At 53.4% G+C, this 27034-nt stretch overlaps 2 protein-coding genes across 3 annotated transcripts in view; one reads left to right on the top strand and one right to left on the bottom strand.

Annotated features, from left to right (window-relative positions):
• The window catches only part of ZMPSTE24 (zinc metallopeptidase STE24), a 38382-nt gene extending 32997 nt beyond the window's left edge, over nucleotides 1-5385 (top strand). The window contains exons 9-10 of the mRNA XM_045859900.1: nucleotides 489-632; nucleotides 4896-5385. Coding sequence (XP_045715856.1) covers nucleotides 489-632; nucleotides 4896-5120 — 369 coding nt within the window. The 3' untranslated portion in view covers nucleotides 5121-5385. The remainder of the gene's footprint in view (nucleotides 1-488; nucleotides 633-4895) is intronic.
• A 5882-nt stretch (nucleotides 5386-11267) lies between these two features.
• COL9A2 (collagen type IX alpha 2 chain) lies at nucleotides 11268-27034 on the bottom strand. Of its 2 annotated transcripts, XM_045859995.1 has the most exons (33): nucleotides 26940-27034; nucleotides 26209-26408; nucleotides 24961-25035; nucleotides 23355-23390; nucleotides 23205-23267; nucleotides 22173-22226; nucleotides 22027-22062; nucleotides 21905-21928; nucleotides 21536-21589; nucleotides 21193-21246; nucleotides 21028-21075; nucleotides 20730-20786; nucleotides 20600-20653; nucleotides 20253-20306; nucleotides 19821-19874; nucleotides 19668-19721; nucleotides 19485-19538; nucleotides 18392-18445; nucleotides 17917-17970; nucleotides 17630-17683; nucleotides 16708-16752; nucleotides 16255-16308; nucleotides 15594-15647; nucleotides 15264-15317; nucleotides 15107-15178; nucleotides 14811-14846; nucleotides 14643-14687; nucleotides 14503-14535; nucleotides 14185-14331; nucleotides 13852-13906; nucleotides 13360-13548; nucleotides 12461-12538; nucleotides 11268-12054 (listed from the first exon to the last, which is right to left on the bottom strand). In XM_045859995.1, exons 2-33 carry the CDS (start codon nucleotides 26278-26280, stop codon nucleotides 11855-11857), a joined length of 2067 nt encoding a protein of 688 aa, XP_045715951.1. In that variant the 5' UTR covers nucleotides 26281-26408; nucleotides 26940-27034; the 3' UTR covers nucleotides 11268-11854. The 2 variants fall into 2 exon arrangements, with proteins under 2 accessions (XP_045715951.1, XP_045715949.1); XM_045859993.1 differs by lacking the exon at nucleotides 26940-27034 and having other exon boundaries at nucleotides 26209-26491.

Genomic DNA, 27034 nt, shown 5'->3' on the forward strand with positions numbered 1-27034 from the left:
CTTTGGAATTTCTTCCTTCTCGTATATTGTTGAGGATAGATCTGCCTTTTTCTCAGACCTTTCTAACTGCAACGTTCAGCTCCATTGGTCCTAAAGAGAATTCAAGGGAAACCCATTTCTTTTGAGCCTGCACATTGAGGTCAGGTGGAAAGCCTTGTGTCTGATGACGGTCAAGTGCAAATGAAGCCAGACTCCCCTCTAGCCCTTTAACTTTTTACAGAAAGAAAATATCCCTTTACTCTTGGCCCCTTTAAACCCTCAATCATAGGAGGCTCCACTTAGCCTGTCTTTAGAGAAAACCATGTGTTTGGGGAGATTTTATTTTCTTTTTACAGTGAAAGTAAAACTATAAAACTACCTAACCAACTTTTTCTGCCCTTACACTAACAGCATTCTTAAAGTCACACCATGATGTCTCATTCTGCTTTTTGGTATTACAGTGAAATCAGCTTAGTGATAACTTAGAAATCGTGTGTCCTTCTTTCTAGATGAATTCTTTCCTGTGTTTCTTCTTGTTTGCTGTGTTAATTGGTCGAAAGGAGCTTTTTGCTGCATTTGGATTTTTTGACAGCCAACCCACTCTCATCGGACTGTTGATCATCTTCCAGTTTATTTTTTCACCTTACAATGAGGTAATGTGTAATCTCTGAAATAATCTCACACATGCCCTTGTCTGTTTCAAAACTAGACCCCCTAGGGTCGTGAAAAAAGAAATCAACAAAACTACAGTTTTAACAAGAAAATGAAACAAAGTCTTTCAGTGCCTTGATTTACTGGCCAATACAAAAAAAAAAGTTTTTCTACCTGGGCAGAAAAACCCAGGCCCAAATAAACAAATGCTTGTTGCATGCTGTTAGGGAGAAAAGTGGAGAATTAATTAGACTTTAGTGATGCAGACCTTGATGTAGCGCACCCTTCAGAGTCTTGGCGGACAGAAGCGACCTGTTGGAACGCTGTGTCCGAGACCACACGTGCACCAGCGCTGGGGTGAGAACCCGCGTCTGAGGGGCAGAACAAGGAACAACTGAGTGTATGTGGCTAGATAAGGGGGGGCTGCGGGAGGGTGTTCCTCTGCGTCTGTTCCCTGATCACCTGCTGGACACAGCCCCAGGCCCCACCCCAGGACCCTCTGCCTCAGAATCGGGTCCTCTGTGGTGAGTGACCTTTAAGACCCCCTGCTCTGCGACTGCGCAGTGGTGGGACTTCGTGCATATGAGACACAGATTACTGAGACTAGTAACAAATCCGATGGTAATCACATGTCGTATTTGATTAGGCTTCCACATTAAACCAAGAAATAACACTGGGGATCTTGAGATACCTTCACTCAGAAGAATACTTTCTTGGGAGAAGGTTTTAAGATAAACTGAACAAATTCTATTTATAAAAAGGGAGAGAAGGATAAGGCTTCGGAGAAGAGGGGAACAGATCATACTTATATAGCACTGACCACATAAACTAAACAGATTGTTCAGAGAACTGAGGTTATCTTTAAACGCTAAATGTTTTGATTTTATACATTAAGTTTTTGTTTTCAAATGATAAGAGAAAGCTTATTTGGACAGCTACAGAGGTGGTGGGAGTGAGCCAGCGGGGCTGTGGGGACTCGGGAAACAGGTTGGAGGCAAAAGAAGGGCCTTGGAGCTTAGGAGGGGGAAGGCAGAGGTAACGCCCTTGGTGGGGGCGGGGCGCCTAGTTTTGTATTTTAAGTTTTATTGAAAGTGTAAAGTGCCTTACACAGTTTGTTACTGCTTAAAGAGGTTACAGTGTGCCTTATAATGATACTGTAATTTCTGTCTTCTGTCACAGTTCAGTAATCAAGGACTCTGAGTTGTGTATGCTGATGACCCCAGACTGCTCTGCCTTTTCAGCAGTCATGCCGTTTGTTTGTGTTTGTTTGTTTGTTTGTTTGTCAAACTAATTTTCTTGTCTCTTCCCTCACAGCCAGGCTGATAATCCTTGCTACTGTCAGTGTGACTTTCCAGTAGGGTCACTATCCTTTGTAATTTTCTTCTTTAACCTGCCATAGTCTGGGAAATCAGATAGTCCTACTCATTAAGTAAGAGTTACTAGATTCTGACAGAGTAGAAGGGTCCTCTTATAAGTGGTGTGAATGGTTATCCTTTGTGGCATCTAACTGGGCTGCTCGGGGGATTTTGTTTTGTTTCCTCGAATTGAGGAGTTGAGTTCACTTCAAAACATGTCTAAGTAAATATGTGCGGTATTAGAATACTTTGAAATGTGATTAGTCCACAGAGATACTAACTTTTAAACCCTTGGAGAGGCCCTGACTGGTGTGGCTCAGTTGGTTGGCCGTCATCCTGAGAACCAGTAGGTTGCTGGTTCGATTCCTGGTCAGGGCACATTCCTGGGTTGCAGGCCAGGTCCCCAGTTGGGGGCCTGTGAGAGGCAACTGTTTGATGTTCTCCATCTCTTTCTCCTTCCCTTCTTCTCTCACTCAAAAATAAATAAATAAAATCTTAAAAAAAAAAAAAAAAACAAACAAACGTTGGTGAGCCCATAAGATTTGTTTCAAAAATACTAGGTATTTAAACAGAAAATCTCATGTTTAATATTACTGTTTTAGAGGTCATAATAGGAAAGAGATTTTCCGGGGGAAATTGCCCTGTTAAAGAAGAGTTTGGAAACCTATGTAAGAGCAGATAGTTGCAGATTAGTATCTGTTTATGTCTCTATTTATGTGTTACAGTGAGATATAAAAAAAACAGTTCAGCCCTGGCTAGTGTGGCTCAGTTGATTGAGCGCTGGACTTTGGACTGAAAGGTTTCTGGTTCAATTCCCAGTCAGGGCACATGCCTGGATTGTAGGCCAGGTTCTCAGTTGGGGGCGTGCAAGAGGCAACCTATCTATGTTTCTCTCACACATCGATGTTTTTCTTCCTCTTTTTCTCCCTCCTTTCCCCTCTAAAAATAAATAAATAAAATATTTTTGAAGATTGTATTTATTTATTTTTAGAGAGGGGAAGTGAGAAAGAGAGGGAAGGGAAGCATCAATGTGTGGTTGCCTCTCGTGCACCCCCTACTAAGGACCTGGCCCGCAACCCAGGCATATGCCCTGACTGGGAGTCGAACCAGTGACTCTGGTTCAAAGGCCAGCACTCAGCCACTGAGCCACACCAGCAAAGGCTAAATAAAATATTTTTAAAAGAAAATTTAAAGAGAAGAAGTTCACCTGGAACACTTAATATCCAGACAGACTGATATCCCTCCATGCCTCCCCGACCCCAGTTAATGATTCTGTCCTAAAAAGTATATTCAAGATTTGAAGAGAAATTTCAGGCAGAGTTCAGTTTTTAGGTTTGAACAATCTTAGAAGATATAAGGAGCTCCCAGACTTTACTGTGGTTTTCTATTTGTTTGTTTTGTATTTTAGCAAAAAGATAGCAAATTTATTAGGTGGTAGTACATTCCACAGAACATGGGAGCTGGTCAACTCCGAGCAGGTCTCACTGGGCAGATATTCCCCTTCACGTCACAGACTTCGCTTGGAAACTCCCAGCTGCTAGTGCCAATAAGACGTACAAATGACAGACTTTTTATGCTTTTTAATGCTGCAGTATTTTAAGATACGGAATATCTTAAATAATGTCATTCAACCTGCAATATTTCAGTGTGCAAAGAAATTATTTTTTTCCTTAGAAATTTGTATTTTCAGATGAAATTTATCCCCTTTGTAGCTGTCACCATTGGAGACTGGAAATATATTGGGTTGGCCAAAAAGTTCTTTTGATTTTTTCCATAAGATGGCTCTAGTAGCATGTAGTTGTCATTAACTTCATTTGAAACAATTTTGTTAGATTGTATTGTGACAGCTGTCATGTCAGTGTGCGTTTAAAAAAAATCAAAATTGGTGAATATTTGTGTAGCCATTTTAATATTGAAGAAAAATGCAACATTTTCAGCATATTATGCTTTATTATTTCAAGAAAGGTAAAAATGCAATTGAAATGCAAAAAGATTTGTGTAGTGTATGGAGAAGGTGCTGTGACCGATTGAATGTGTCAAAAGTGGTTCGAAAAATTTCGTGCTGGAGATTTCTCACTAGATGATGCTCGGTGGTGAGTAGACAGTTGAAGCTGATGGCGATTGAACTGAGAACAGTCAACACCATGTGGGAGATAGCCGACATACTCAAAATATCCAAATCAATGAAGTTATTGGTGAAAATGAAAAATGTGTCTCTTAGTTTACAGAAAAAAGTAAATGGACTTTTTGGCCAACCCAATCTATTCTAGCCATGCTTCCATGGGTCAGAAAATTGTAGAAAATTTCATTTTGAGATTGTCATTAGAAACTAGCATATTTTTTAGAGTATTCTCAGTAAAGACTGTAATTATCCTTTAAAGGTAGATACGTGATCAAGAATATTTCTCTACAAAGAAAAAAAAGTCTGAATATAAATTATTAGGACTTCACTGACGGAGGCAGGTGGTGTGCATGGGCTTTGGAGTCACTGAGAATTTCAGCACTACCACCTCCAGCTGCGTGACCTCAAGCAAATTATCGAACCTCTCCGAACTTCCCCTTTCTCACCTGCAAAACAGGAGCAAGAGTAATTACCTTGTAGGATTGTTGGGAAATATGTAAAGTGTTTGGCAAATAGCAGACTCTTAAAAATTAGTATTTTTTGGTAAGGATACCGTTCTTTTGGATATATATCTGTTTCTGGTGTATTTACTGGGGGAGGGGGGCAAGGAAGGCTCAATTTATAACAATTCCCCCGTCCCAGGTTCCCTAAATACCAGCGATCTTGCTGTGGGCCTGCTCCTTCTCTTTCCTGAGCTGTCCTTCCTCTCTGCTCCCACTTAGTTCTTGGAACCTTCAGTGACAGCAAAGAGGTGGGCAGTGACTAAAACCTTTTTATTTACTTTTCAGGTTCTTTCTTTTTGCCTAACAGTCCTAAGCCGCAGATTTGAGTTTCAAGCGGATGCATTTGCTAAGAAACTTGGGAAGGCTAAAGACTTATATTCTGCTTTAATCAAGCTGAACAAGGATAACTTGGGATTCCCTGTTTCTGACTGGCTGTTCTCAATGTGGCATTATTCTCATCCTCCGCTACTAGAAAGACTTCAGGCTTTGAAAAATTCCAAACAAGACTGAGTTGCCCAGGATCTCCAACTGAAGACATTTCTGATTATTCCTGTCCTGACAGCATGTTCCAGCTCTTGATTTTTTTTAACTTTTTTTTAAAGAAAATTATTAAGTACAGTAAAGCCCAGATGACAATACATTTACTATCTCATTTCAAAAATTATTTTAATAATCCATGTTTTGGCTGGTGTGGCTCAGTGGATTGAGTGCCAGCCTGTGAACCGAAAGGTCGCGGGTTCGATTCCCAGTCAGGGCACATGCCTGGGTTGCGGGCCAGGTCCCCAGTTGGGGACATGCGAGAGGCAACCAATCAATGTATCTCTCACACATTGAAATTCCTCTCCCTCTCTTTCTCTCTCCCTTCCTCTCTCTCTAAAAGTAAATAAATAGAAAAATAATAAAAATTAAAAATAATCCATTTCTTAATGAAAACACTGGATGAAATTTTAAGGCTTATACTTTTATCTTTAACAGTGAATTTACCATCAACTTGTCAAATTATTTGAGCAAATACAGAACTCATTTATTCACACATTTATACGGAATTGGCATGTAATGTGTTTGGGGGGCGCGCCCCTGCCAAGTCCTGTCCAGTGCAGGAGCAGTGGTTCCGAACCATTGTGTCCCTGTAAATTGAGATTTGATTTTACTTTCACACTGTTATGATTTAATCTGGCTTATCAGTGTTTTAAATAAGGAAGAAAGACAATAATTGGGAAGGTCGATGTTATTTAAATGAAAGCAGTTAGAAATATGCCCTACTGTTCTGCCAAATTTCTCCGCTCCCTGTCTTGCTACACGCTGATCGGGAGTTTCCAACAGTGCTTTGTAAGTAGAAATTATGTATGGAGTGAGTGTTTTAAATCATTGGGTTTGAGTTTTATCTTTGAAAAAATCTCAGTCTTTATCTTTCCTTCCTCCTGGTGGATATGATCCCACTAGAGGTTAACTAGTATTTTGCAAAGCATTCAACCTTTTCCTCATTTCTGCTCTTTTACTCGGTAGATGGTGGTGTATTCATTCACTTAGCGGAAATTACCGTCCTGAACAGGCTTTGCTATTTTTAAAGGGATGAAATGTGGAAAGCGGAAGAAATGCTATTTTAAGAGACATAAAGGTGACAATGCTGATGATTCTCTTATAAGAAAAAATATAGTTTTCTATCTCTTTCAAGGACAGAAGAGTTGTGGTTTTTATTTTTGTAATTTTTATTAATTAATAAGTTGTAAGTACTATTTAATTGGGCCTGGTTCCAGTTTTAAAAATTAAACTTCTTGATATGCAGATAATTTTTCTTTTTAAAACGAATGTCATGAAAGATTTCTTTTCCAGTTTCCAAAGCTGTGTGTGCGACTGCTTCAGATCTCTGTCCACTCCTATGTGAGAACTCGTTTGTGCCTAAGCTCCCTCCCGCAGTTCATGCTTACTACCTTCTGGGCATTTAGTCCGAAGTGGATCGGCTGTGCGCCCCTGGTATCTGGACAGAAAGTCTTTGCTCAGCTCATAACTGGGTGATGTCTTCACATGGAAATACAATAAAAATAAAGATCTAGTTTTGTACTGCATTATTTATTTGCCTAAGGCTAAAAGGGGAGCAGTCCTCTGATTTTTATCCAGCATCCTTTATTGCGAATCCATGCTGTGTTAACTGCCTTTCCTTCCTTCTGTGCCTTTAAATAAAAATTTCAGTTCTGCACAAGTGAAACATTAAAATTGTCAATGCAGATTGATGTGCTTTGTCTTTGATTTGACGAAATGTGCGTGTCGTTTGTTACCCAGCTGTATGTTTATTACCTAGAGGCACTGAGTTGTAGGGCATGGAGAGCAGTGGGGAGAGACGGGCCTCGTGCTGAGGGAGGTCAGCGCCATCACCGCGCCTCCCATGCGCCAGCCTCTTCGGAGTCTTCCTCCTGCTCCACCCCAGAGCGTTAGCAGTGTTTGTGGTGTTCTCTCAGAAGCTTCATTCAGAACCATCCCCTCTCCGTTTTTGTGACCTCAGATTGTCTTGGGCCTGTCTGGCCTGCTCCAGCTGCCTGTTTGGACTTCCTTACGTGTGGCAGGAGTAATTAGCTTTCTAATATGGAATTGTTTTTAGCTGCTCACCTGTAACTCATGGATGGCAGAGGCATAGGCATGGCCAGAGGATACTGGTAGCTTCCAGAGGTACTGACCAGTTACGGGAAAGTGCAGAGAGGCCAACGAAGGAGAGAAAGGGGTGGCACGTTGCACCCCTCAGCAGATGTGCAGGGGTAGAAGGAACGAGGGCAAGACCTCAAATGCAACAGCATGCCCTCAGCAGGGCCCGCCTCTGAATGAAGGCGGGGTCTCTGTCTTGGGTGTAGACTGCCTTTGTTTGTCTGGGCCCTTGGCTGATGCCTGAGAGCTGCTATTAAGTTCCACATCTGTTTAGGATAGGAACAGAATCCCTGGGGTTAATCCAGCAGTTTTAGTACTAATGATGTTCCCATCTTGTCCTTTACCTTTATGTCCGTAATGTCTCCCCCAACCCCCTGTGTGAGGAGGTTTTCCACTTGTTCTTTCTCATCCGTCCTTCGGATTCTTCTGTCCACGTATGCTTTATGTGGCTTTCACTGTTTCGAGTGTTCTGTCAGCAGCAGCAGAAGGCTAAGTACCACTCAAGGGCCTTAAGTTCTGTCTTGGGTGCTGTGCAAAGAAAACAGAGAACTTGTACACAAAAACTTCTGACTTGAGACTACAATGATGTGAATGAGTGACGTGTCGGGCTAAGCACAGTTGGTGCGAAGGCAGAAGAGATCCGCAGTGGAATGGTGTAGCACTGTGCAGGGCAGTTGCCAGGGAGGACGATTTCCTAAACAATTCGGCAGAGGGGAAGATGCCCCTGTGTGTTCTAAAAACCTGTGAATCCAGGACTGCCCCAACCCCATGAGCAGGATGAGCCAGTATCTCAGACAACCGCCTCTGCCCTCAGGTTGGGGCTCCCCTGTGGCTCTCTGGACGATGGTTGGTAAACAGGAAGGTGTAATTTCAGTGTAAGAACCAAGGCTCTAGAATCCAGCATTGTACTAGGCAGATGTTGGGCAAGAAACGACTGAGCCTTTATCTCTCCACCTGTTATTCAGTCAACAAGTATCAGGCCCCCGCTGTGTAACCAGCTCTGCTGTAGGTGCTGGGGAAACGTTAGTAATTTATGATAGAAAAATCCCCACCTCATGGAGTTAACATTCCCGTGTGGGGACAATCAGGTACATAAGAGGTATCAAATGGTGACACGTGTCTTGGAGAAAAATGAGCCCCTGAGCTGTTTGCATGTGATGGTGGGGAGTGGGGATTGCAGTTTTTAAAGGGTGGTCATGAAATGATACCCCTGAAGGTAGCGTTTGAGCAAAGACCTGAAGGAAGTGAGCTGGTGACCTAAGCAGATGTTGAGAGGAAGAGCATTCCAGAAAGAGGGAACAGCAAGTGCCAAGACCCTGACACGGGAGTGAGCCTGCTGCCCATGAGAAACACCAGAAGGCCAGCGTGGCCGGGATGGGGTGTGCCAGGAAGGCAAGGGGGCAAAGTCAGAGTGGGGGCAGGGAGGCGGGTTTGACAGAGCCTTACAGGCCATTGCTGGGATTCAGGCTTTTCCTAGTGCACAGTGGGAGCCATTGGAGGGCTTCAGGCCAAGGAGTGACATGGGTTGATTTGAGTTTAACTGAACCACCTGGCTGCTGTGTTGAGGAGCAAGGGCATGAGCAGGGGACCAGTTGGGAGGCTCTCAGTACTTCCAAGAGTAAATAAAAACGGTCACTGGCCTAGTAGTAGGGGAGGTGGTGAGTAGTGGTTGAATTTTGGATATATTTCAAAGGCTGAGCCAGCAGGATTTTCAGCTGTTGTATCAGATATGGGGTACAAGAAACAACATGGATTCTAACCCAGGTATCTCCAATTGGGTGTTGTCCTGCAAACTGAAAGGTCACTGGTTCAATTCCCAGTCAGGACTCACACCCCAGTTGCTGGTTTGGTCCCTGGTTAGGGTGCATACAAGAGGCAACTGATTGATATTTCTTTCACATTGATGTTTCTCTCCCTCTCTCCCTTCCCTCCACTCTAAAAATAAATAAATAAAATCTATAAAAGGAAGGGAGAGAGGAAGGAAGGAAGGAAGGATAGGGGATTGACTCCAGCATGTTTAGCTTCAGTAATTTGAAAGGTTGAGCTAAGGGGAGAGGTCTCGGTTAGGGAGGCATGGATGGAATTTAGAGCCACAGAGCCGGGTGAGATCACGAGAGGAAGGGGAGAAAAAGGTGTGGTCCAAGGACAAGCTGTGTGTCAGATACTGGGGAAATGAGAAAGCAGGAGAGGAATCCAAGGATGGTGCGATGAACGAGGAGCCAAATCAGACAGCCCTGCATAAGTGGGTTTGAGAGGTTTTACTTTCTAAAATGACAAGTGGGGTTGGGGTCATGCCTGTTTCACGGGGCCCTTGGGAGGGCAGAGTGGGATGTTTGCAGGGTGTTCAGTGCAGTACCTGACCATAATATGAGCTCAGTGACTGATAACTAATACTTGTTAATACTGATATTAATAATTTACTGTAACCACTATGATGATATAAATAGGCACAAAAGCAGACGTGCCTGGCCCGGCTGGCAGTTGCCGTAAGAAGCGGATTACTAGAGGACAAGATCAAGTTTTGAAAGAGCAGTAGGAATCAGCTAGACAAGGAGGGCAGCAGGGGTGCTATTCCAGGGAACAGCAGGCACAAAAACATGAGAACCTGGGGCATTTTAGGAATTTGGGATGCTGTGATTTGGGATTTGCCAAAGCACAGAGGGCAAAGCCACCCACGTGGCCCTGAGGGCCACCCCACCTGTGTTTCCTGTCACTGCATGGGAGCTGAAACGTGGGTGTACTGGGTGAGGGAGGGAGGAGAGGGGCAGGCCAGCGAGGGGAGTTCAAAGGATGCCCCAGCGTAGGTGGGGGTGAACAGCCAAGTTTAAGGTGAGATGTAGGAGGGCCCAGGCTTCAGACCTCAGGCAGAACGTTTCATTTGAGGGAACAAATGCCCAAATCCATAATGGAGCAAAGGGACTGGACACTCCTTGAAAGCCATCTTCGCACAGGTCAAAGGCCACACGCTTCCCTGCTCCTGCTGCTTGGAGCAGCCTGCCTGGCCTACAAAGCAGCGAGGCTGGGAGCCCCAGGGGCACAGATCAGGTCGGAGCCAGTCTCTGCTCCATGTCCCCTTAGTGGAAGTGGCATTAGTGACTGTCACTTCTGCTCTCATCATCCAGACCCATGTCTTTTCCTCATGGGCCTGGGAACCCCTGGAAGGTAAGAGGCAAATCTTCTAGTATTTTGCTGCCAGCCCCTGCCCCAGGGCCGGCACACAGTGAGTGCCAAAACTCTTGGGGACCTCCTGGGTGCTGGTGCCGGCCAGACACCGGGTGTGGTCTACCGCAGCAGTCTTCAACCTTCTCATTTCATGGCACGCTAATTCCTAAAACTGTGCTGCACACCAAAAAAATACATTTTTTGCCAGTCTGACAAAAAAAGGAATAATTTTGATTGATTTACAAAAATAATGATAATAGTAATTATCTACCCTTTTTGCTCCAAAGTGACTTAAAAAAAAAATCAGGTGCCTATACACATATATGAGGATTTCTGGTACCAAGAATTAACCAATCAGATGCAACCTCATTATACAATGTGACCAATAAGACACAGCTCTATTACATGACCTATATAGTTATGGTTCAAAACAGAGCATTCACACTGGATGGCTGTTGTTGTGTTGGCTGTTGTCATTTTTTTATTTGACAGTCTAAGGGAAAAGAGTCAGTACCCCTGAGTAAACAGTCAGGTATGGAACGTTTTAAAAATTCTTGTAGCGCACCAGTTGAAAATTGCCAGTCTCCCGAGATAAAAAGGCTTGGTGAGTCCTTGCCACCGCTGTTCGAAGGCTGGGAAAGGATCTGCCCAAAGTTACACAGCAGTTCGCCGTCTTGACTACCTCCAGGTTCTCCCCACGGATGTTCCTCAACACCGCGGGCCATCCTAATGCTCACAATTCAGGACGTGCCCAGAGGAAGGGAGGAGCCCGGGACCGCCGTGCCGGGGCCATGTGCCGGGGCCGTGGAGGCCCACCCCCACTCCATGAGAAATGAAGCCCAACAACTCACACCCTGGTTTGTGCCCAAGTTGGGGGCTTTTATTTTCAGAAAGGCCTGTGTGGGTCTAGGGGAGGGCAGTGGGAGAGTGACGCCGAAAGAGAAGGGACATGGGTGCTTAAATACTGAGATGGGCGGGGGTCGGGGCGGGGAGTAGTGGGGCTGGCTTAATGATGGCTGTGTAGTCACCCATCAGCAGTCACCTGGTAAGTCCAAGGGGTGAAATGGGGTCAGGAACCAGCAGAGACCTCAGTCCACCGGCCCCAGGGACAAGATGGCCAGCGGAGGATGGCACAAATTACAGAGGTACTTGTTTTGGTAACAAGTCTGAGTGGTGCTCGGGAAGGGAAGCCACCCCCTCCTCTGCGAGTTTGCACTCTCCCGAGACACTTGCCGTGCTGCTGGCCTCACCTTTCCACTCCAGTGCCCTCCCTGCCCTTCCCTTCCCTCATGGGTTAGGATTTCCTTTCCTTCAGGATTCCTGGGTCCCAGACAGAGGTCCTGGGAATGCTAGTGTCCTGGGCTGAGGGATGGGGTGCACGTCCATCCAGAGGGGACCTCGTCCTTCCCCCAGGATGCCTGCTGGGTGCTGTCCTGGCCTGGGGCTCACGGCCCCTTGATGGATCCAGGCTCGGTGAGGCGTGCGGAGGCGTAGGCTGAGGCTCCCAGGCAGGCTGCAGGCTCACAGAAGCCTGGCAGCCCCACAGGGCCTGGCAGGCCGGGTCGGCCGGCCTCTCCCGGGGGCCCTGCGGTCCCTCGGTCTCCGTCTTTGCCATTGATGGCCTGGCCAGGCCGGCCAGGGAGGCCTGGGAAAGGGAGAAGGTCAAGACATCAGGCCTTCCTCTTGGCTCTAGAACTCCTGCGTCCCACTGTTCAGGTGGGGACAACAAAGCCAAGGACACCACAGGAAGAAGGGACTCTGCCCCAGACACGCATGTGACTGTCCACCACTCCCAGCTCCCAGTCAGCGGTGAGCCTTGGGAGCAAATGCCCTGCCTTTCCCTCCATGAAGTGGATTTCAGTGCAACCCAGAAGTCCTCAGATGTCCAGACCCCACCCAAGGGCTCCGGGTGCCCCAAAGGGACGCAAAAGCTGGGTGTATGGCGCGGAGTTGGCTGAGCACGAGGTGTCCATGCACGACACCCAGCTGTCTGTGGGCGTCATCCCAGAGCTGAGGGACACAGCTGCTGCCGGGCAGGGCCGAGGTCTTACCTGGGATCCCTGGGGGGCCCGGCATCCCGGGGTGCCCACGTCCCACGTCCCCCCGGTCGCCCTTCTCTCCGCGTTTGCCTACAGAGAAAGACGGGGGGCCTTCATTTTCAGAATTGGAAACTTTTTTCTACTGTGGTCGCCATTTAATTTCTGTTTCATACCCAGCGATTATTCCTGTTTTGTGCTAGCTTACACTCGGGGAATGCTGGGAGTGACCGCAGAACTGGGGAAATGCAGGAGGGAGGTGCAGACGAAGGGGGCAGACTACAGGGTGGGCAAAAGTACACTTGCGGTTGTTCATATGGAGAATAATACAATGACTAATAAATAATAATACGAGAATAAACTCTCTGTTTCCCAAACTCACAACTGTAAACGTACTTCTGCCCCACCCTGTTTACAGCCCATGAAGTTCAAGGACAGCTGGCATTCACCAAGCCAAGCAGTGGGCTAAACGCCCTAGGTGAATCGCCTCTGTCTGAACGAATCCCCAGGACAGCACCATGAGGCTGTCGCCACGAATATCCCCACTTTACAGGTGATAAACCTAAAGCCAGGGAGGTTAACAGGTGACCCGGGCGGGGCCTCCACCAGCAAGTGGAGGGACACAGACCCGCCTGGTGATTCTGGAGCTGCCTGCTTCACTGTTTTGTTAACCTGCCTCCCCACTTCAGAGACTTGGAAAGATGTTAATGGGGTACCCCTAAGTAAATGCAAAACAAAAACAACCCTCCCCCCAAACCAAAGGTATAGCATAGCACTTTTGTTTCTGTCAACCTGCTACCGAGAAAGAGAAAACAGGAGGCTGGGCAGTCAGCCGGCCTCACCAAGACCCTGGGGCCCGCATCCGCCCAATCCCACCGCCTGGCCCCACCCACCCATCGCACGACAACACTCACCCTTGGGCCCAGTGTTGCCGATCTGGCCCACGGCTCCCACGATGCCAGGAACGCCTCGGGGGCCAGGGTGCCCGTGGGGTCCCTGTTTGCCTGGGTACCCGGGAGGCCCAGGGGGTCCAGGAGGGCCCACCATGCCAGCTGCACCCAAGGCTTCTCTCTTGGTGCTCACAGCCACCTCTGCCAGTTGCTCTGGGGGGTGGGAGAGAGGTAGAGAGGTCTGACGTGGGTGCCAGCCCGGAGAAACTGGGGAAGGCACAGCATCCTGACAGCCCCTGAGCCCTGGGTGTGCAGACAGAGAAGCCCCGTGTTCAACCCCGCCCTTCCTCGCTGGTCTGCAGGCTGGCGGGAATGAATAAGGTCCTCAGTCCCCCGGAGGCAGAGCTGCTATGAGCATTCAGGACTCCAAACAGCGGGGCAAGGCCACCTGGAGAGACTCTGCAGGGGCTGACGTCCTGCCGGGGAGAGCGAGGGGCTGCCGGCTCCTCCCCTCACCTTGTAGCATCTTCAGCACCACGTCCACGATGTGCTGGTCACTGGCATCTCGGCCCTGAAGCAGAGAAGGCCTTTCAGGATGAAACCCCTGGCTGCCAGGGCTGCTGCTCCAGGGCCCCGAGACCCCTCCCTGCTCCCAGTTTCTCTCCAGAAGTATTTTCAGCATCTGACTGAAACCCCTCTTGTCGCTCCCACGCCCACCCTCTCTGGTCTGGGCCTTGGAACCAGCCCCAGGGGCGCGGGCTTCCAGTGGGAGCTCCCAGCCTCGGGACAGGAGCAGCAATTCTACAGATTTCCTATGGGGAAGGCTGCCCTGCCTGGGGGCCGACTCACCGCCACGCCCTGTCTCCCCGGCCGTCCCGGCACGCCGCGGTCTCCCGCCAGTCCTCGGGGGCCCGGGAGCCCGGGGTAGCCCTGCACCCCGGGGGCGCCCGCATCCCCGCTGGGGCCCCGGTAGCCAGGTTCTCCGCGGACTCCTTGCTGCGGGGCGGGGCGGGAGCAGAGTCAGGGTGAGAGGGTGGGGGAGGGGGCGTGAAGAACCAGGACCCCAAGGCCCGGCCCCACCCCGCCTGGCCCCCAACCTCCGCCCCAACTGCTGGCAGGGATGCGGGGCGGGGGGACGGGAGAAAGGCGCGCAGGGACACCACTCACCTGTCCTTTGGGCCCCGGCTCTCCAGACTCTCCCTGCCGGCACAAGGAAGCACGGTCCGGTCACGAGGTGGTGGGGGCCCGGGTCACCCGCTGCTCCCACTGAAACTCGCCCCCCGGCCCCTCCCCCGCGGCAGGCTCACCTTATCGCCTTTCTCTCCTGGGAGGCCGGCCACCCCTGGGTCGCCCTGCAAAGGAAGAACCACGAGTCAGAGCCCCGTTGGAGCAGAGCGGGACACCTCCACCCTGCGCCCCATCTCCCGACCCCCGGGACGTCTCCAAGCCGGGGAAGGGGAGGCGCTGGTGCTCACCACTCCGCCGCGGGGCCCGGTCTTCCCTGGGGAGCCCTGGAGAAAGCCGGGGAGTCGAGGGCTTGGTGAGCTCTCCTCTCAGGAAGGGCTGGGTCCACGGGGTCCCTCCACCCCGGCTCCCGGCCACGCCCCCCTCTGCAGCTCCACCTCGCCCCTCAGGACTCCCTGGGACCCACAGAAGGATATTTTTCTGCGAAGATTTGGAAGCTCGGTAAGAATCTGGCCTCCTCCCGACCCCCTCACCCCCCACGGTCCTAGGGCCTCCTTCTCGGGTGTTTTCCGGCGCCATTTGGTACCTTGTCTCCCTTGATGCCTGGCAAGCCTTGTGGTCCTGGAATCCCCGGGGGGCCCTGCTCCCCCTTGGGGCCCTGAAAAGAAAAGAACCCAGAGGAGTAAGTCAAATGAGGTGCCCGGACATGCTCCCCACTGCCAATCTAAGTTGCCCCCACTTACCTGCCGTCCTTGAGGGCCTGGCTGTCCCACTGGCCCCCTCTCACCCTGGTCACCCTGAAATAGAAAGAAAGGGTCACACCCAGGCAACCAGCACCGGCAGCCTCCCCCTGCACAGTCAGGGCACCCTCCATTTCTGCTGTCACCCGCATGGAAGTCCTTTGCTCCACCTCACAGACAAACCAACCGAGGCCTGGGCTAGGGGAGCCTCACACAAGGGTGGACGGGACAGGGCAAGCGCTGCAGCCATTGGGAGGACCCAGGTTCTGGGCCCAGCAGAGCCAGCAGCTGCAAAGGCCCCCAGGGAGGAGCCATGTGCCGGGCACTACTTACCTTCTCCCCCATGATGCCTTGGGGACCAATTTCTCCTCGAGGCCCTGGCTCTCCCTGGGGGACAGGGAAATTGGGGGTCAGCAGAAGGCCTGGGGGTCCCTGGGGGGGTCCCTCCCTTCCACACCTGGCTAACACCCACCCATCTCTGAGTTACAGCTAATTCGCTTCATCAGGGAAGCCTTCCCTTTCCCCCTGTTTTTTTCTTCAGGTCTTTGTACTTTTCCTTCGTAGGACCAAACACAATTGCAATTAGTTATCCTGTGGTCATTTATTTAATGTCTGTGTCTTCTGCTAAACTGTAAACTCTGTGTGAGTGGGAGACTGTGTATCTCAGCACAGTCTCAGGCGTTTGGTAAATGTTTATGGAATGACTGAATGAATGAATCTGTCTGCTGGATTCTTAGCCCCGGTCAACTTGGTCATATGGGGAGGTCATACCCAGAACAGAACCCGCCTCTACCCTTACCGCATGGTACAGAGAGGAGAGGGAGTTTCCCTGGGTTAGGGGGTCAGTGGCAGGGCCCTGGCTGGCACCCAGGACACCCCTATGTAGGGCTTCATCTCATAGTCTCCCCCAGACCCCATAAGCTGAGTGCAGGGTCCTCAGGCGTGGGGCAGGTGGCAAAGCAAGAGCCCTTGTGTTAGAGGAGAGGGCACTTACCTCCTTTCCAGGGGGACCAGAGAATCCAGGGAGGCCCTGCTGGCCTGGCTCACCCTGCAGGAAAACACAAGTCTAAGGTCAGACTGGGTGGCCCAGTGGGGCCCTCGGTCTTGGAGTAGCCCAGTGAACCCCTAAGCAGACTCGAGCCAAATGACTGTGGAAGGGAGAGGGTGATTTTGGCCACGTCCTCTGGGCTCCGGGGATGTTCCTGTTTGTTTCTCCTCCGGATTCGGAGCCAGGCCATCCTGTCTCACGGAGCTGGGATGAGGTGCAGGGGCTTGGAGGGGTGACAGGAGGGACCTGCTTAGTCCTGAGGAACTCATGTACGGCTGAGTCTCTGAGCTTGGGGTGAGGCCTGAGCCTTTCCGTCTTTATGACAAGCCCCTGGGCCCTTGCCCCCAGGCTCCCTTGCTCAGAGGGAGCCGTTCTGCCGCCAGCTTGAAGTCACCTCACCTTGTCTCCAGGGCCTCCTTTTGTCCCCGGCTGACCTGGCACACCCTGTTAGAAAGTTGTCATTGGTTTCCGCCCTGGCATGGGGCAGTGCCACGCATCTGTGCTTTGCCTCCCACCCTTGTTTCAGGTCCCCAGCCCTCTTGAGGGAGCTGAACAGCAGCAGGCCCAGGCGCAGGCATCATGAACTTGACTGTACCCAGCCCCCAAGCCATGGTGGGAGAGGAGGGGTCAGAGAGGCATTTGTGGTCCACAGGAGAAGAGCATGCTATGTGCTCACAGGCACACGCTGGTGCACACAGCAGCCCAGTCACACATGAGCACGCTAGCAGGCCTTGGCCTCAGCACCCCTGGTGGGGAGCCAGGGCGGGGGGGGCTCCTGTGGACTGGGCTCCCAGAAGGTGTGTAAAAGATGCAGTGTCTGAGGAGGCGGGAGGGTAAGCTGGGCTGATTATGACGGTCCTTGAGAGCTGAGATGAGCTGCAGGGGAAGGGCTGTAGCTGTCTGTCTGTGGCTGTTCTCTGCCACTCAGGGTGCCTTGGGTCCTCAGTAACTGTGTCTTGACAGACAGGCTAGGCTAGAATGACTTTCCTGGAGGCGATGAGGGCCATGGAAGGTGCTGGAGTGGGGAAATGGTCAGATCCCACTTGGCCAACATGGAGGAATGGAGTGGCCAAACAGAAGGCTGGAGCAATTATTCAAATGATGAGGACTTAGCCAGGCCAAAGGCCACAGAGTTGGGGATGAGGGCTGGGCTGGGTGGGGACAAGGACTAGAGCAGGTGCTCTGGGTGTGTAGATTTTGACCTCATCAGCCACGCATGTCATCATGGAGAGGTAGGTGGGCAACAGAGCACCTGGTCTTTCTGGGGAAAAGAAGCAGCCGTTTGTGGTAGGCGGCCCCCGTGCCCCCTCCCCATACTCACCGCCAGGCCCTGGTGGCCCGGGTTTCCTGGGCGGCCCGCCTGTCCGGCACTACCCTGGGGGAGACAGAGAACCAGAGGCATGAATGAGAGTTCCACCAGAGGGTCCACGGCTCCCACCAGAATGCAGGCAGGGAAACCGAGGCTCGGGGACAAGAGGGGATGCGTTGATGACACACTTGAGGGTCCCAGGCTCCTGGACCTCCAAAGTCAGTGTGATGGGGCCCTGGGTCTGAGCTGGGAGGGGCCCTGACCCTTGACCCAATCCCACGGGCAACCTCTACTCCTACCTTCATGCCAGGTGTGCCTGGGGTCCCGTCCTTGCCATCGATGCCTGGGGGACCCTGCTCAGGGGGAGAGTGGAAGGTAGACTCACCATGGGGAGATGCCTGGGGTCAGGTCACCCACCCACGTCCCCCTGTGACAGCTGCAATCAGTGGGCAGGCAGGAAGTGGGTCTGGTCATCTCGTGAAGCCCCACCAATCAACTGAGGGAGGGGAGTGGAAGTGGGAATGGGACTTTGGGGGCTAGACCACAGTCCTTCCCTTGTGTGGGTGACAAGTGTCCCAGGTTGCTGCAAGCTTTCCATGGTCTCTCCTACATCATCACCTTATTTACAGGTTAACAAAAACGAGGCATTTCCCAAGGTGACCAAGCCCGCCTGCAACAGAGCTCAGTCTAGAGTCCCCAGGGGCTGGTTCTCTGGGGGTTTGGACGGAGTTGGCTGGACCCCGCCCTCTGGCTGGGTGGGCCTGGGCCACTTACTGTCGCCCCCTTTGGGCCCGTTATTCCCTGGGGTCCTCGAACACCTTGGCTTCCCTGCAGAGAGGATAGAAATGAGGTCATTTTCAGGGTCCTGAACCCCCCTCTGGCTGTTCACAGAGGGGAACAGCTGAGAACAGTGTCCCTCTGGCACAGGCCGTGCTGTGCAGGGGCTGGAGGAAAAGGGCCTGGGAATGCCTTTGTGGCCCTGGACCCAGCGGGAGGGAGTGGAGGTCAGCGCCAAACCGCAGGGGCGGGGCGAGGCGTGGGGGGGAGGGGCCAGCGCTCAGGGAGCCCCGCTGCGCACCGCTTTGTTTGCGTCTTAATTTGAACAAGAACCCTGAGGAGACACTTTCGAGATAATTGGGAAAAATTGAACACAGATTGGTTATTTGATGATGTTAAGAAACACTTGATAATTTTGTTGCTGTGATAATGATATTGTGATTCTGTGAAATAAAGTGCTTGTTTTTAAGAGATGTATACAGAAGTATTTAGGGGTAAAATGACATGATGTTAAGGATTTGCTTGAAAAGTGTCAGGGCAGAGCAATACCAAAGTGAAGGAAGGATGACGTGAGTGTGGCAAAGTGTTAATTTGGGGAGATAACTTATATGGGGGTTCATTATATCATTCTCTACTTCTGTGTATATTTAAAAACTTGCTTGGCTAAAAACTAAAAAAAAAGAATAGTTAGTCTTGCTTTCTGTTCAATTTTTCTGTACACTTAAAACTGCTCAGAAGAAATAAAGTCTATTAATTAAAATTTTAAAAAGCTGAGAGAACTGGGGTCTGCCCCAAATCCCATTAGTCCCGTGGCTGAGCTGCTGGAATTTAGCTGTCTGGCCGCAGTGACCGTGAGACTGGATCTCCTGGCCCCTCCCGAAGTCTGAGTGTGATCAGCAACAGGCGGGGCTGGCGGCTGGTGGAGCTGACTGGGCGCGGGGTGCAGATGCTCCTTTCCCGAACCAGACACCCCATGTACAGACGCCCAGAGTAACCCCCATGTGCACGCACACACCGGCCTCAGGGGGAGCTGAGCCCCGCCCAGCACTCCCCAGGGGCCTGACTGAACAAGAGGGGCCTGAGGACTCACCACGTCACCCTTTTCCCCAGCTCGTCCGGGTGGCCCACGGGGCCCTTCCTCACCCTGGCGAGGACAAACGGGAATCCAGGTTAATGGGCCCGGGGGGTGGGGGGGGGGAGCCACGCCCCCTCCTCAGCCCTGGAAACTCCAGCCAGGAGGAGGTGTGTGGGGAGTGAGCAGGGGCAGACCTACCGGTGACCCAACGGCGCCAACAGAGCCCACCATGCCTTTGTACCCACGAGGACCCTGGGGAGAGGAAGCGGGAGCAGGTCGGCCCTGGCTGCACCCCAGAGGCCAGAGGGCTGTCGGGGCAGCTCTTGCAAGACACCCCCCAGACTCACTTACCGTCTCTCCTTTGGGTCCCACCATGCCTGGGTAGCCCCTGGCACCCTGGGGACCCTGTCAGGACAGAAGAAGGACAGTGATGGCAATTGCCAGGGACACTTCATGATACCTTCTCTGCCTCCAGCCCCCTGTTCACAATGCCCCTCTGAGTCCCTACCTCATAGAGGGGACTGAGGCTCAGAGATAGGGAGGTATGCTCCAGAGTCACTTGGGGGGCAGTGGCAGATCCTGGGCCCCAGCCGAGTCTGCTGACTGACAGACTTGGTTTCTGTGCCCCAATTTCTGACAGTCAGCTTTAGCCCCCGTCTCCCCACCCAGAGACACGCCAGTTGGGCACAGGTGTCTCTGTTCCAAGTTAGAGGCTGGAGCAGGGGAGCGAGCCCACCAAGGTCTCCTCGGATGAGGAGAGGAGCCGGGGGAAGTGCTCCTTACCGGCGGCCCAGGGATGCCTTGCTCTCCAGAAGCACCCACATCTCCTTTGGGACCCTAGAAGGCAGGATTGGGTAATCAGACAGGCAGGCAGATGGAGAGACAAGTATCAGGCAACCAAAGGTACCATCCGTTTCCAATCCCATATGGCAGACGGGGAAATGGAGGCCCAGCAAGGAGAAGGGACCTGCCCAGGGATACACTGACCTGGAACATGGGCCTCTCTGCTGCCCAGCTGGAAGCTCTGTCCCCAGAGACCACCCGGGAAGGGGAAGGGAGGTGGAAGGGGAGGCCCAGTAGGGTCCTCCCCACAGGCCCTGCCCTCCATGGCCCTTTGCCCTCACACTTACTGTCTTCCCAAGGCGGCCGGGATCTCCCAGAGGCCCACGTTTCCCAGGATGCCCCTAAAGCAAAAGCTCAGTATGAGGTCCCCACCTGACCACCTGCTCCGCCCTCCCAAGACTAGGGCCAGGAGCTCACCTTCACTCCCTGCAGCCCCTGGGGGCCTTTCACACCCGCCGGGCAGTTGGTTGGACACTGGAAGGAAAATCCCGCAGGGCTTTGTGGTCACCAGCCGGCCTCACGCCAGCAGGGCAGTGCTTCCCCATCTTGCCAGCTCCCAAACCCTCCTCCTACCCCACCTGGCTGAGCCACTCTGCACAGCCCTCCCCATCTCCCACCGACTGTCTCCAGGCCCAAGGTGCTAGCTCCACCTCCGCCCATCTCCAGCTGACCCGCCCCCTCCCTGCATTAGCCTCACCCCAGGACCCCCTCTCACCAGGAAATCTGCGCTGCCTTCCAGGCCCTGGATGGTTCCCGGGCGGCCCTGGAGGAGATGTGTGGGTGTGAGGCCTGACTCCAACCTTCCCCACCCCAGGCTTGCTTCCAGCACTTTCTCCTTCCTCTGCACACACTGCCATGTGGGAGGTCTGAGGACACTTACCGGTTTCCCAGGGGGCCCGGGGGGTCCTGCTGGTCCCTCTGGTCCAGGATCCCCCTGGAAGTGAGAGAGACCTAAATCATACCCCTGTCCAGCCTCCTCTCCGGGTCACCTCCTGAGATCCGGGCTCTCATGGGAGCTCAAGGTCCAATCGGCCAGGGATGGCCCCAGCCCTTGGTCTCCCTGAAAGACCTACCACAGGGCGGGCTCAGCAGGAGGGGTGTCTGCCCCAGACCTGGAGGAGCTCCCTGGTGGCCAGAAGCAGGCCCAGGAACTCCTGGAGAGACACTTAGCTTGCAGGCTTGGAGGCAGGAGGCAGAGTCAGCAGAGGGGTGGCTGGGCTCACCTTGAGGCCTGTGATTCCGATCTCACCAGGGAGGCCCACAGGTCCAGGTGGTCCCTAAATGCAGAGACGTCACTGGCCACTGTGCCTCAGAGGGTTAGCCCACCCCGGGCGCAAAGGTAAGGACCGGTGCCCAAGCACCCTTCCCCCTTTTTTTGCAACCTACCCCAGAGAGACTGGCAGATTCGGGCTTTACGGACCAGAGAATCCCACAGCCAGTGGAGAGGCTCAGAGTGGGCTGGGCCAGAGTTCTCTGGCAAGTCTGCCCCTCCCTTACAGCATCAGTGTGTGCTGGCCCCTCCCCCTTACTGGCCAGTACCTATCATCTTCCCTGGCAGTCTCAGGGACCCTGCCCCACCCCTGAGGACTTACGGGAGGTCCAGCGAAGCCAGGGCCCTGCAACAGAAGGAAAGGAGATTGGGTTGATGGCCCCAACTTTAAGTCCCCCTCCCTATCCATACAGGGCCATCGAAGCTTTTGCTGGTTATACTCACCGGCAGGCCAGGGGGACCTGGGAGCCCGGGCTGGCCCTGCAAGAGCAATGGGAGAGGCTCAGAGGCTGTGGCTCCTGGGTCCCTGCTCCTCTCTCCTGCAGCCCCTCCCAAACTCTGGCTCTAGATTGCCCTTACAGGCCACTTACCTTGACTCCAGGGGTCCCAACGGGGCCAGGCTCCCCCTTGGCTCCAGTTAGACCCTGGGGAAGGAGGAAGGCAGATCAGTGAGGGGCAAACCTGCTCCCAGACCCATGGGCAGGGCAGGTACAGCGGTCTCTCCTAGGTGGGCCCAGACTGCTTTTCTCCTTATTCCTTCAGGGCCGAGGAACCTCGACACCTCACTCTCCTTTCCCCAGTTCCCACAGTAACCCTGGGAGGCAGGCAGGCAGAAGGATTATCTCCTTTTGAAAAATGAGAAACCAGCACTGAAAGGTTGATTAGCCCAGGCTCATGCTTCCCAGGTTAGGAGTCTAGAAGGCTTAGACATCATTTCCTTGATGTCTGCCCTTGGCAACTTCTGCAAAGCCCTAGTTTTTTCACCTGCAACATGGATTAGTAACCATGCTTACCTCTCCGGGTGGATGTGTGAGGACTGATGTGCAAGGCAATGTGCTTTGTGATCTTTGCAGGGTGCGGATGAGTTGCAGGGGCCCGGGGGCTGGGCGCAGCTCTGGTGGGCACCTCTTGAGCCAGCAGGGCAAAGGCAACTCATGGGGCCTCTTCCTCCTCCCACCTTTCGGTGACTGGCGCATGTGTATTTCCCAACCCGATGACTAGCCCAATGGCCCTGGCTGTGTCCAGGAGCCCATGACCCCAGGGCGCCTGAGAACTCTAGGATCAGCCAAATCATGTTCCTCTCCTGAGCTGCACCCGGGCTTCGAGGGGGTGGGGTGGGGAGGGGGAGAGAGGAGGAGAGCACGGGGTGGGCAGGACAGCTCTGCCCACAGCGTTCAGTGTGATACTTGGAGGCCAGAAATGTGAGGCTGAATCTTGGCTGCTGCAGACAAACTGACCCCCTCTCTGGACCCCATCTGCCTGGGATTCGTGCTCCTGGGAGTGGGGGTCCAGTGAGAGATCACAAGGCACGTGAAGGGAAAGGGAGTTCACAGCTGCAGTCTCCTCCTGCTGCTCCACTCTGAACAAAAGATCAGGGAAGATGCCAGAGTCATGCTACTCACATCAATCCCAGGCTTCCCGTCCGGGCCATCTGGCCCTGGTTTGCCAGGCTCTCCCTTAGGTCCCTTGAAAACAGAGGTGAAGCAAATATTAGCGGGAGGAGAGCAAGAACTGGCCAAGGAGTCAAAGGCCAAAGAGGAAACAGCACTCACCGGAGGGCCAGCTTTCCCAGGGGGCCCCTTGTCACCCTGCAAGACACAAGTGGGTGAGACAGCATGCACTGGCTCGAGTACCCCAAGCCGGCACACACAGGCACTGGCCAACCAGTCCCACACGCCTATCTCCTCGCTCTCTTCTCCTCTGTCCTGGGTTCCCTCAGCCATGCACTTTTAGAAAACTAGCTCTATTTCCCTCAAAAAAAAAAATCATAGGCTGATTGAGACCAATCCCAGCCAGGCAGGAGAGGGTGATGTCCACATGTTTTTTGACCTGCCAGTGCGGGTAAAGGCGCTGGTGATGGCACTGCAGATGGGGGTGTGGGCTCCCAGTTACCTTGGAGAGCTGGTGCCTCTTGGATTTGGGCAAGTGTGAGAAGAAACTTTTATTTTAATTTTTTAAAGATTTTATTTATTTATTTTTAGAGAGGGCAGGGAAAGAGAAAGAGAGAGAGAAACATCAATGTGCAGTTGCTGGGGGCTGTGGCCTGCAACCCAGGCATGTGCCCTGACTGGGAATCGAACCTGCGACACTTGAAACTTTTATTTTTTTTAAATGATTTTATTTATTTATTTTTAGAGCGAGGGGAAGAGAGGGAGAGAAACATCAATGTGTGGTTGCCTCTCACATGCCCCCAACCCCAACTCAGGACCCCGCCTGCAACCCAGGCGTGTGCCCCGACTGGGAACAGAATTGGTGGCCCTTTGGTTTGCAGACCGGCGCTCAATCCACAGAGCCACACCAGCCAGAGCAGAAGGAACTTTTAGAAAAACATGAAGGGGAAGTGAGTGAAATAGGCAGTGGCTGTCCTCTGAATTGGTACAGAAAAACAAGAAACCCGGGAGGTAAGGGGGCCTATAAAGGGGGCAGATTCAAACTTCCCAAGGCAGGAAGGGCCTCCTTTCAGCAGTGACAAAGGCCCCTTGGTGGAGGACAGGCAGAGCCTGGAGTCAGATTCAGCCCCAGAGAGGCCTCCAGGCATCTCCGAGCCGGAGGCAGCCAGGGAGCTGGCAGGAACCCAGGGCCCTGTGTTTGGGGTGGGGGCACCAGGCTGAATAGAAGTCTGTCCAGATGGATAAACATGGAGTTGACCTCCTGGGGGAGCTTCCTGAATGAGGAATTTAACTCTCACCATGCTAGGGAGATCAGGGAACAAGCCCAGCTGGTTCTAAATTGGGGAAAGAAATGCAAAAGAGACAGGAGTCTGGCCCCTGCTGGTCAGCGGTCTGGCCAAGGCTCCGAAACTACCCTGAAGAAGCATCCAGACGTGCCAGTGGGCAGCGCAAGGGATTAAGGCATCTCCCACCTTAAACGTAAGGGAAAGGTGGGGCAGGGGATAAGGAATCGCTGTGAGCTGTGGTGGGTAGGCAGCACAGCAGCTCCTTGTCTGTGGGCAGCTATAATCGGCTCTGCATCTCCCGGCTGGTCTGGGGGTTTTGCAGAACAAATGGGTTCCTTGTGGTGCGGGCCGGCGCCGCCTACTGGCAACCTGGGACACTGCATCTCCAGGAACCCACCCATCCTATCCCCGCCCCCAACGCCCACAAAGTTCCCCTTTGTCCACAACCTCCCTCCCGCTTCGGTCCCTGATTAGAGACTCACGTCGATGCCGTCGGATCCAGGCACTCCCGGCGGCCCCGGGGGGCCCGGAGGGCCCCGCTCTCCTGGCGGACCTCTCTGAAAACACACAGAGAATGTGCAGTCTTCAGACAGTGCAGGGAGCTGGGCATGGGGCAGCAAACTTGCGTTTATTGAGAACCTACGGTATACCAGGTGCTGTGCACCATTGCATATAGCATCTTACTGAATGCTCGGAGCTGTGAGGCGGATACGATTTCGAGCGCAGTTTGCGCTTATGGAAACAGGCTAACAGAGATTACGAAAGATCCCAGACTAAGTAGTGGGGCCAGGATTCCACTGTACCACGCTGCCCTCGCGATGTCGTGGTGAGGAACAGATGGAGATGCTGATGGCTCAAATAAGCCATAGATAGTACAAGGAAGGGTAGCTCGTACTATTATTTTTAGATGTCCAACAAGCATGGATAGTGAGTATGTACCCTCTCCACTCCCCCTGGTGAGGGTAAACCTGAAGGGAAGGTAGGGGCGGTTGCGGGGGAGGGGGCGGTGTAGAGGAGGGAAGCCTGTTCCCTCCTCCCACTCAAAGCATCCCTCTGCCGCATCGCTCCTCCATCTCCCTGGGGTGACCCTTTCATTGGGGGTGGGGGGCGTGCAGCGAGACCCGACCCAGGCAGGGACTCCGCGCGTGCTAGGGGCCCGCGCCCTCCTTACTTAGGCTGGAGCCCCGCAGGAGAGCTGCAAACTGCACGGGGCACTAGACGGCGCCTGGACCCTGCCCCTCTGCGCCCGCGTCCCGTTAGACCCGCCGCCCCAGGTGCCCTTGGAAGTGCGCGAGCCCCGCGGAGAGGCAGTCGCCGACCGAGAGCGGCGTCTGGCTGGAGACGGCGCCCCCTGGGAGGCGGCGGGGGCGGAGGCTGCCGAGCCCTGTGAATGGGCACCATTGTCTCCCACGCCACCTGGGTTCGCCGGGTTGCCAGGAGCCAGCGCCAGCTCCTGCTCCACGATGCTGTCCCTGGCAGGGGCGAGCATCTCGGGACAGGGTCCCTCTGGCTCCCCGGCTCATCCACACGGTGCGGGGATGCATCCTATATGTGCACCTACTGAGGGGACTCGCGTCTCGGGACTGTTGGAAGCGACCCCTCGGGTTAGGGAGGGTCACAGAGAGTGGGGGACAGGGCAAGCCCTTCATCAAACTCCTGCCTGGGATCTGGGCCCCGGACCCCAGACCCCGCTCCCCAGACCCCGGCGCGAGAGTAGCCCTCGGACTTACGATCTGCGCTAGGGCGAGCCCGAGCACTTGGAGCAGGACAAGGAGGCTGCGGGGGGCGGCCGCGGCGGCCATCGCGGCGGCGGGTTGGCGGAGGAAGGGGCTTGGGTCCACGCGCGCACAGACGGCGGAGGCTCCGAGCGCGGCGCTGGCTGCTCTCCGACGCCGCGGGCCCGGCCCCCGGAATATGCCGCGGGGCGGGGCTGGGGGCCCGCGGGGTCTGTCACCTGAGAGGACCCGCGCAGGGAAGCCGATGCCCTCCGCCCAGCTCCGCCCCGCTCCGTCCAGCAGCCAGCGCCCACCCTCCGTCCTCGCCCTGGACTTCCCGGAGGCCCCTGCCCTGTGAATACAGGAGCGGCGCAGGGCAGGACGGAGGCCACGGTCCTGCTTCTGTGCGTGGAGGCAGACAGCCGTCAAGGTCCCCACTCCAGCCTGACCTCCGGGGCCCACCACCTTCTCCTCGACCCGCAGCCCGGGCCCATCCCTTACCCCACGTCCCCAGCCACTTCGCCCCGCGAGCCCGGTCAGTCCTCTCTCCAGGTGGAGCGGACTCCAGAACCCTTAGCAGGCTGTGCCCAGCCCCCTCCCACCTGGTTCCTCTCCACAGACAAACAAGCAGGCCTCTTTCATGTTAAAACATCCCGAAGCCCTTCCCGGATCAGCCACCCCGTGAACACCCCATCCTCCTCCTCCCTCTAGTTCTGTGCTCTTTATCAGAGTTGTCTGCCACCCACCTCCAGAATTCCTCCTCTCCCTCACCGCCCTGCTTCTGCCTCAGCTGGGAGATCAGTCTCCCGGGGGTCCCCAGGGAGGCTCATCCCTTCTTCAG

This window comes from Phyllostomus hastatus, unplaced genomic scaffold, assembly GCF_019186645.2.
Source record: "Phyllostomus hastatus isolate PE091 unplaced genomic scaffold, TTU_PhHast_1.1 phas_scaffold_182, whole genome shotgun sequence".
In the NCBI taxonomy this organism is placed as follows: Eukaryota; Metazoa; Chordata; class Mammalia; order Chiroptera; family Phyllostomidae; genus Phyllostomus; species Phyllostomus hastatus.